At 38.4% G+C, this 10,550-nt stretch overlaps 1 protein-coding gene across 1 annotated transcript in view; it reads left to right on the top strand.

Annotated features, from left to right (window-relative positions):
• Window positions 1–270: 270 nt before the first annotated feature.
• Window positions 271–10,550, top strand: part of DPYD (dihydropyrimidine dehydrogenase) — a 1,037,477-nt gene continuing 1,027,197 nt past the window's right edge. Inside the window, exon 1 of the mRNA XM_074188237.1 lies at window positions 271–406. Within this exon, the coding sequence (XP_074044338.1) occupies window positions 368–406 (39 nt within the window). The 5' untranslated portion in view covers window positions 271–367. The remainder of the gene's footprint in view (window positions 407–10,550) is intronic.

The following is a 10,550-nucleotide window of genomic DNA, read 5'->3' as shown; positions in this document are numbered from 1 at the left end:
GGTCCCCTGGCCGCAGGTTGGCAAGGAGGGGCGGCGAAGGGGCAGGCCCGCTCCTCCCCGGGCGCTCGGGATTTTCAAGGCCCTGGAGGGCAGCCCGGGAGCCCCGACCGCTACTCCCCAGGAGAGAGAGGAGAGGCGAGGCGAGGAGCCGCCGCTAGCGAGCCGGGGAAGGCGCCAGCTCCGGGAGCAAGCCGGGGAGCGCCGCCCACGGGGGGCGTCGCGGGGGGACTGCGCTCCGCCTCCTCCTGCTTCCCCTGCCCTCGCCGCTTTCCTGCCACTTGCTTTTCCGAGGCGAAGACGCCGCTGCTTTCCAGGAGGGGTGAGCGAGGCCCGAAGGGAGGGGGAGGCCGGTGCCTGAGCCGTTGCCATGGCTGGCATCCTGAGCAAGGATCCCGTGGACATAGAGGTACCGCGCGCTCCCGGGAGGATGGAGGCTCCGCTCCGGGGGGGATGGGAAGGAGACCCTGCTGGGGGGCGTGGATGAACGGGGGGGGGTGGTATCTAAAAGACGAGAGCAAGACACAGGGACAAGCAAAAGACGGAGAGGCGGAGAGCAAGCTCGGAACAAGTAGCAGAGATCCTGCAAACTTTGCCTCGGCTGCAAATCTGGGGGGCGGGGGGGCTACGTTGGCTACATCGCAGAGGGCTGGGGGGGGGGGGGGGGGGGTCGCTGCGGACTTCCACCCTGGCAGCTACAGAGAGTCAAGTTCAAGCCCGGCCGGTGACACGGCGAGCTCTCATTGGCCTGGCACTTGAGTCTTTGTTGTCCGAGGAACCAAGTGCGGTACCTGTCCACGCTGGGTGGCAAACTCGGACGTGGGGTGGGGGATCGGGGCAGAGGGAAGGAGAGCGGTGCGAGGGAGGGAGAAGCCAAGCGCAGCTTGGGGGGCGCACCTCCGCGGGAGGCAGGGCTGGACCCGGCCTCCCCCTGCTCCTCGGCCACTTTGGGGGTTGGCTGGAGGGACGGCAGACACAGGATCAAAGGCAGAGGTGGGCTCTTTCTGTACCTCAAGGAATACTGTAACTAGGGATAGAAATGAGTGGGAAAAATTTGAGGATTTGGGGGAGGTGCTGCAGGAAGCAGGGACTTCGGCAAAGCCGCGTCTCCCACTCCCCTTTCTCCTTCCTTTGCCCTTCCAGTTCATTCCTTTAGAAATGCAATAGGAAGTAGTCATTTTTCTATTAGCTGTACTTGCCGCTGAAAGGGGAAGCTCTTTGCACCTCAGCTGGTCCGAACTCGAGACTTTGCTGACTCCCGTTCATACTATGGGCATCTAGGGACCGGGACCAAAAAGGGTTCGTTAGCTGTCTAATCCCACTCCCCTGAGGAGGGAGGTGCTATGCCCCCCCTTCTCCCCTTTCTCTCCATCTCGCAGGACCAGCAAAGCAAAACTCCCTTTGTCACTTCTATGGAATAGTTTGTCTGTACTTAATGGAAAACAAGCCAGAACTTCTTGAACCACCTGTTTTCAGTACAGTTGCATTCGCGACTTGTCTCTTGGCTTACACAAAGTGGAAACTTCAAACCTCTCTTCTGGGTGGATTGGGATAATTCCATTCAGACACTCCTCTTAAAGGGGTATTTAGTTATTTAACAATTGAACCTTGTAGAAAGCTCATTTTTTGAAACTCTGTATTGCAGGAAATCCTATGTCACATGATGGGAGTGGGAACACTCAACCTTTTTCATTGTTTGACTTTTTCTTACAAGGATTTGAGTTTGTGACTTTGATTCCTATTTCCCTACATTTTACTAAATAGTGTACTCATCTGTGTATAATTTATTTTGAGGGGCATGTGGGGAAAGCACTCTATCACTGTTACCAGCTTCGGAGTTCATTGCCAGAGGGGAGAGGGGTATTTTATTGCAGTGTTTTATCATCATTTTCAGATTCATTCCTTTCCTTCCTCCTTCCTTCCTTCCTTCCTTCCTCTCCTTCCTTTCTTTCTCTTTCTCTTTCTTTTTTTTCTTTCTTTTTCTCCTTCTCCTCTTCTTCCTTCTTTCTCCTGCTCCTCCTCCTCCTTATTCTTCTTTTCTTCTTCTCCTGCTCCTCCTCCTTCTCCTCTTTTTTCTCATCTTCCGGCTTCTTCTCTTCCTCCTTCCTCTTCTTTTCCTCCTCCCCATCCTTATCCTTCTTCCTCTTCCTCCTCTTCCTTCTTTTTCTTCTTCTTCCCTTTCTCCTCCTCCTTCTCCGTATTCTACTTCCAGTATTCTTTGAGGGCAGTTACTTCATTTCTTTGAGGGACAAGATGCCAGTGAAACATATATCTACCTTTATCTCACATTGTCCCAACTATGTGTTAACTAATTAAGTATGGTGTAATGTAATGGTAATAGAACCCAGTTAATAGTGATTTTTCAACTCCATTCAATAGTCATTTCTTAAATTTTTATCTAGCATTAAGTGAATCAATAGGTAGTTATTAAGCTCCTACTATGTGCAAAGGTACTGTGCTAAGCTCAAATGATATAAAGAAAGACATAAAGAGCTCCCTGCTCTCTAGAAGTAATCTATTGGAGGAAAAATACTAAAGTAAATATGTGCGAATTAACTATATATTGGATAAATAGGAAGTAATCCACAGAGTGAAGGGGTAGGGAAAACTTTCCATGGAAGATGACATTTTATCTGGAACTTGAAGACAACCAGGAGGCAGACATGATGAGGGACAGCATAGCGGGTATGGGGAGGCAGGAAGAGGATAGTGAGAGAAAATCCCTAGAGCTCAGGTGGAGTGGCTCATTTCAGGAACAATGAAGAGGCCTGTTTCATGAAATGGACGAGTTTGCAGAGAGGAGGATATAAGGTTTGTAGGAAAACATGAGAGGTAGAAGAGGGCCATATTGTAAAGGAAAACTCAATTTTATTTTTGACCCTAGATATGATAGATATACACTAACATTATTGAGTACAGGGAAATTTGTGGGGCATAGTCAGAACTTCACTTTCAGAAGATTAATTTGACAGATGAGTGGAGGATCAGTTGAAGTGTGGAGAAATTTAAGGCAAAGAAGCCAATCAGTAGATTTTCATAATAGTCCAGGCTTGAGGTGATGACGGCCTGCCTAAGGTTGAATAGAAGTGTCATAAAAGAAAAGGTGACTTATATGAGAATGTTAGGAAGGTAAAATTAATAGGACTTGTTATAAGATTGGATATGGGAGTTGTTGGGAGATATGGTGAGGCATTCAGGATGACATATAGGTTTTAAGACTGTGTAGATGAGGAAACAGGGTGGGGAAACTTATCTACCCTCGATATATCAGGGCAGCAAAGTGGTGCCTTAGTGGACAGCATCCCGCACCTAAACTCATCATCCTGATTACAGATCTAGCCCTAGATACTTGTTAGTTGTGAAACCCTGGGCAAGTCACTTAATCTTGTTTGCCTCAGTTTCCTCATCTGTATAATGAACTGGAGAAGGAAATGGCAAAGCACTCCAGTATCTATGCAAGAAAACCCCAAATGAGATCACAAAGAGTTGGATATGACTGAAAAGACTGTAGAACAATAATAACAAAATCTTAAAATTGCTTATTTTTTACTATTTCATAGAACATTATTTTAAAAAAATAAAAGATCATTAGAAGATCCTTCCTGACAGACTGTTGAAAAAGTTATCCCTAGAGTTAAGAAACGCCAGGTTCAAATTATACCTCTGAGACATACTAATTGTAAGATAGGGGGCAAATCCCTTAATGGCTCAGTGCTCCAGGCTCTCTTAAGACTATTCAACAGTTGCAGAGCAGGTAATGATTTATTATTGTTAAGGGAGGATTTTCATATGTTGATTTCCCATACCAATGAAATAACTGATCTGGTTTAAAAAATATAAAAAGCTAGGGGTCAAAGTGAGCATATTTGATATATTACTGTGTTCTATCTACCTCTAAGCCCTAGCTCAGTAAGATCATGTATCCATTTCAAAGCTGAGGCTTCAACAATAATTACTCATGCATGATCTTTTTCATCCTCTTCTAAAACACCTTCAAAGTCCTTCAAGTATAGTTAAATTTTCATTCATTGTTATTCAAGGACATGTGTAAATCTTAAGCCAATCCACATTTCCAGCCTTCTCTCATACAACTCTCATATATTTGGTGTTCTTGCCCTCTGTATTCAGAGATGTACATACCCATAATTCTTGTAATTCTCTTCAATCTCCCTTTTCCGATTCAAGTTCCATCTCATCCTTCAAAGTCCATTATAATTCCAAATCATATCAATTCAATCTTTCATCTACAAATACAAAAAAAGTCACAGGTCTTGCCTTCAACGTACATACAGTCTACTGAGGAAATATAGGAGATGGTAACTGAATTGAGCCTTGCAAGAGAAGAATTTCATTCCAGACATGGATGATGATGTTATGCTGACAGGAGGTTTCAGGTTCAAACTGGGAAATAGCTAATTGATTATTCTGGTTTAAATACAAAAGTATGTGAGGAGGAGTACAGCTAAAAAAGAAAAAAAAAACAGATTGGCATCGTGTGGTAGAGGGCAGTAATATATAATTAGAGAATTTATACTTTGACCTAGAGAAAATAGGGATCCACTGAAGAATTTTGAGCAGGAAAATGACATGTTCATGTGTTTGTGAATATGTAATACTATTTTGACAACTGTTTGGATAATCAAGTGGTGGGGGAGGGGGAGGTCTAGAAGATAGAAGACTATTAAAATAATCTGAACAATGTTGAACATTCAAAGTAATATGTGATATGAATGGATACGAAAGATATATTGGAGATAGCATAGACACTATATGACAGCTAATTAGGGAGAATATGCAGGGTTGTGACATAAATGAAAAAGTGAAAGACAACTCAAAGGTCTGGGATCTAGGCTACTCTATTACTAATAACAATATTAATAATTTATATTTTGCTTTTCTGTGACAATTGATATGTTAAGTGTGTTACAAATATTATCTTATTTGATACTTGTAAGAACCTGGGAAGTCATGGAGGTAGCAGAGATTATTATTCCCATTTTAAAGTTGAGGCAAAAGAGGTAAACAGTGATAAAATGATTTATCCAAGATCACAAAACTAGTAGCTATTGGAGTTTACATTTGAACTCAAGTCTTCCTGACTACAGGCCTAGTACTCTATTATGCCTCTGAGTTAGAAGTTACCATTCATAGGAAAAAGTACATTAAGGAAAATGGTTATTTTGTTTTTAATTTCAGGATCTAAGGTACTTTTGGATATATGACAAATTCCCTAAGGTTAATATTTAGCTCTAAATATTATTATTTCTCTCCCAAGCAATGGGAAGTAAATAGAATAATATCCAACACATTGATAATTTCTAAGGATGTAAGATGAGTTCAGGGGAAAGATTAGAGCTCTATATGCAAATGGGGTTATCTGTGTGCCTGCTCTTTGCATAGACAAAAATCTTGAATTTATAGTGGCAGATAAAATAAAAAAGGAAGTCCAAATTTACTTCTTATCATATAGAATCTTACCTTCCAATCTCTCTAAAGACCTCTGTGTATATCTCTGTGTGCATACACACACACACACACACACACACACACACACACACACATACACACAAACACACATAACTACAGTTATCCTCTTATGTGAAATATCTCTCTGGAGGCACAAAGCACCAGTAGTATCTGGACCATGTTTTAGTAAAACTTTACATCTTCCTTAGCTTCCACAGCTACAAGTCTCTCTCTGTACATATTAGGAGCTTAATAAATGTTTGTATTAATTAATTTGGATCAATATGAAAGCCACAACATTTAGGCAAAAAAAATAGAAATAGATGTTTAATGATTAAATTTCTTGGGAGAAGGGACTGATTCATTGATATTTTTGTACCCCAGGGCATGGCACAATACCTACCACATAGTAGATGTTTATTTTTTAAAATCCTTGTTGATTAAAAATTTTCATGATTATCAGGGACAAAGATTAAGTGTCATTATATTCTGTTGTAAAATTATGTGACCTTTGTTAATAATATTTGTTATATGTCCACAGTATGAAAAAAAGTGATTTGGGGTATTGTGGAGCATGACCAAGTAAATTGAAAACAGTTTCTAACTTCATGCAAACTGCAACATGATAGTGATGCAATAGGATTCCTTTATTTCTTTTAGGTTTTTGCAAGGCAAATGGGGTTAAGTTGCTTGCAAGGCCACACAGCTAGGTAATCATTAAGTGTCTGAGTTCAGATTTGAACCCAGGTACTTCTGACTCCAGGGCCGGTGCTTTATCCACTGTGCCACCTGGCCGTCCTGGGCTTCCTTTATTTCTGTTTGACTACTTGTTCAATTTGTAGTTTTGTTCTAAGGATGCCATCTTTCTCAGCAGAAGATTTTGGGTGCTTTTACTTCTCTTTGAGAATGGTAGAAAATAAAAATTTTCATAACTCCCAGCAGCAAGACACTAGGGGGCCTCACTGGCAGAGGCTTTTTTGACAAGGACAGCAGGAAGAAGAGAGAACTCTGGACTGAAAAAATAATGGGAAAGGCCAGCAAAAGTCTCTTTTGAACAACCACAGAAAAAAAGATCCCCTAGGGGCAGTAAGTAAAATTCCTGGGCTCAAAGATTTTGTATTAAATTTTGAAGTCTTACTATATTCTTTAGAAGTCTTTGGTTTGGAACTGAGAGAAATTGTTAAAATGAAACTAAAAAGTTAAGATGTAGAGTAAATTATAAATGTTGACATTTTAATCTGAGCTTTTATGGAAGATTGATGCCAGAATAAACAGAAAGATCCGACAGCATAGTAGAGTGGAAGGAACATTGGATTTGGACACGGAAACCTTGGGTTTTACTGGCGACTTTGCCTCTTTCTTAGTACCTGTATAACCCAAGGCAAGGCAAAGCCCTTCAAAGATCTTTATCAAAGAATGTGTAGCTGACAGAATCCTAGAGATGATGGAGCTACTGCCTGCTTACACAATTATTGATTAAAATAGAGGTCCAGTGAATTTCAATGGTTTTCCCAGTTATAAAAATAATGGATAATGCATGTAATTCAAACTCAGATCCTCTTACTCCAAATACAGCTTTTTTTTTTCAACCAGCTGTAAATTAGATCAACATATTCTTTGTTATGAGTGATCATTTATGCAAATGCAACAGTTCTCCAATGTTAGGAAGATTTGGGGTCACTTTTGTCTCTGAAAATGGGAAGCTATGTGACCTCAGTCAACATCTAAAATCTCTGAGCACTGATTTTTCTTCCACATAATGGAGATATTAAACCTTCTTCACTGGTTATTTTGAGACTCAGATGAGGGGGAAAAAATAAAGACTGAAAAATCTTAAGAATATTATGTAATACTTTTAAGGTCAGATTAGAGGGAAAAAATAAAAGACTTTGAAAACCTTAAGAATGTTATGTAAATATTAGAAATGGTTGTCAATATATATATTTCAAAATGTAGATAGTAAACAGGAAAAAACAGAGAAACAATAGCACTAGTTCTCCCCTAGTTTAGATTATAGCCAGTAATTTAATTTGCATCTTGGAATAATGTTTGAGAAAATGTTCAGTGTGAAAAGGAATTCACCACATTCTGTACCAGGGGTTCTTAAATGTTTTGGTGTCAATTTGATAGATTGGTAAAACTCATGAGCACTTTCTAAGAATGATGTTCTTAAATGAATACAATAAATACATAGTCTTGGTGTGGCTAGGTGGCACAGTGGATAAAGCACCCGCCCTGGAGTCAGGAGTACCTGGGTTCAAGTCTGGTCTCAAACACTTAATAATTACCTAGCTGTGTGGCCTTGGGCAAGCACTTAGCCCCATTTGCCTTGCAAAAACCTAAGAAAAATAAATAAATAAATAGTTAGTCTTATAAAGGAAACAATCAGTTTTGAAATAAAGATTTAAATTTTTTTACTCTCTGAAATCTATTCATGGAATATGGGGCCATGGACCCAAGTTTAAGGACTGCTTTTCTACACAGTCTAATTCTAAGATGTTTAGCATGTTGCTTGTTGACATTTTTCTCAGACAACTTTGTAGACTGCTAATATTTTCAAAATTTAATTTAAAGAAATATCTCCTTGCTTTACAGCGTGTTTTTATTTTGTTTTAATAAAGAGATATTTTGATATTAAAAGGTGTGGAAATTTATGGTTGTGAATATAGGTGACTTTAGCAGGAAATTATATGAAACCCCCAAAATATTCCTATCTCAAATTTTGTGCAAACTAACCAACTCCAAATTTTGACCACATATGTATAGTTCAGAAAGAGTAACAAAGGGAGTAAAAATGAACCATTGGCTAGAATTGCAAAATTAAATGTCATGAAATGAAGAACATGCAATACAAATATAGAAAAAGAAGTATTCACTTATCCTCAGGAAAATTATTAATATAGGAACAAATAGTTCAGTTCTTTTTTTGGTTCATGGAACTCTGGTGCTCTACTTAATCATTTTCTTTGTTGACTAAATACATATTTAATTATTTTTCCTGGTTCAGGTAGGAATTAAAAGAAAATAGTACTTTTTAAACTAATACTTTGTCTAATTCTGAGAAATGACCTTTATTCCTACCTTGATAGAACTTCCCAAAAGAAACTGAGTAAAGGCAAAACTGGAAAATCTGACAGTTTCATTGCCCCCTTTCAGTAGTTTCTTCAAAGTGTAGCATCATGATTTTTTAAAAATGAAATCAGAGCATATATATATATATATATATATATATATATATACACATATATATATTCAAATATTTGTATAGAAAACTAAACTTAACCTCAAATTTGGAAGATAACTAAACCTATACCTGAATGAGAAATTCCTCTTTGACGTATGCACAGAATTCCAGCCTTTGAATAAAGACTTTTTGCCTTATAATACAAAATGATCTGACTCCTTTTGTATGTGACAACCTTTCAAATACTTCAATATATTTGTAATGTTCCTCCTAAAGGTCCTCTTCTTTAGGCTAACAGACAAACAGCAACAAACACAAATACCACAATTCCTTCAATCAGTTCTATATGACATGAATGTTAGATCTTTCACCACTGCTTCTGTACTCTGTATTCTTTGCATCATAATAATAAATTTTATAGTACATTAACATTTGCAAATAACACTAACAGTTAAAAATTAACAACTTTAACAATAACATTAACAGTTATTAGAGAATGTTCATTTGAGCCTCTCAACAACCTTTGGAAGTAGGTGCAATAGGTGCTATTCATATTTTACTGATAAAGAGACTGAGGCTTCTATTGATTAAGTAATTTGCCAATTACCATGCAAATATTATCTCTGAGAAGCAGGACTCCCTCCCCAGTCTTCTTTACTATGTTAGAAATCTTTAGCTTTCCTAAAATATGGCACTCAGAGTGACCAGGGAAGAAAACTATCCTTCCCTAACTGTGTGCACTTTGTCTTTTAAAAATAACCTAAAACTAAAATTAGTTTCATTGCTTTATATATCATATTCTTTACTCATTTAAAACTCAGTCCATTAAAATCCTCAAATCTTTTTTAAAGAAAAACTGTTGTGTAGCCATTCCTGCCCTATTTTGCACTTCTAAAATTAATTTTTTAAACTCAAGTGAAAGACTACATTTATTCTCATTAGATTGTGCTTTTTAGTTTTGACCTTAAATTATTGTTTGTCAACATCACATTTATTCTTTCCTGTCTTAATTATTCTTCCTCGCTTTGTGTTATGTTAAGGTTTGATAACATACCATCTAAGTATCCAGGTCAGTTAATAATCTTAAACAGTATGATGGTAAATTTCTATTGCTGAGGTCAGAATTCTATTAAGATCTTCTTCCAAGTTAATATCAAAAGATTAATAATGGGGCAGCTAGGTGGCTCAGTGGATAGAGTACCGGCCCTGGAGTCAGGAGTACTTGGGTTCAAGTCTAGCCTCAGACACTTAATAATTACCTAGCTGTGTGGCCTTGGGCAAGTCACTTAACCAACCATTTGCCTTGCAAAAACCTAAAAAACAAAAACAAAAACCTGAACCCCCCCCCAAAAAAAACATTGATGATAATTCTCTAAATGAAAATATTTAAACCACTTCAAAATCTGTTTAACTGTAGTATTTTCTGGCACACATGTCTCAATCTTGTCCCCTAGAAAAACTTAGAGGATGTTAAAAATTTGATATAATCTAGATACATTGCCTTAATCAGCCTAATACACCTGCCAAGATAAGAAATTATGTTAGTCTGTCATGACTCGGTCTTGATGGATCCATAAATTATTTCATGTTACTGCTTCCTTTTCAAGATATTTATTCTTTTAATGATAAATTCCAGATTTTTTGCAGGAATCAAAGTTTGTTGAATATTAGCATAGTTGTTTTACTCAAATCTTTTGGTATTTACTCTTCTGCACAACCACTGATGTTATCTGCCAGTTCTTTTAATAACAAAGGATGACAATGCATATGTGTTTTCTGATGGGAATAAGGGTTTTGGTTTTAAATCCAGATTAGTCATTTTTGTTATGTCCTTTCCAGTCAAAAGTTCATTTTTCTTGGCAGAGAAAGCAGGATTAAAATAAACATTGGACAAATTTGCCTT

This window comes from Macrotis lagotis, chromosome 5 (assembly GCF_037893015.1).
Source record: "Macrotis lagotis isolate mMagLag1 chromosome 5, bilby.v1.9.chrom.fasta, whole genome shotgun sequence".
In the NCBI taxonomy this organism is placed as follows: Eukaryota; Metazoa; Chordata; class Mammalia; order Peramelemorphia; family Peramelidae; genus Macrotis; species Macrotis lagotis.
The sequence above is the reverse complement of the archived record's forward strand: the minus strand, read 5'-3'. Positions and strand labels throughout refer to the sequence as shown.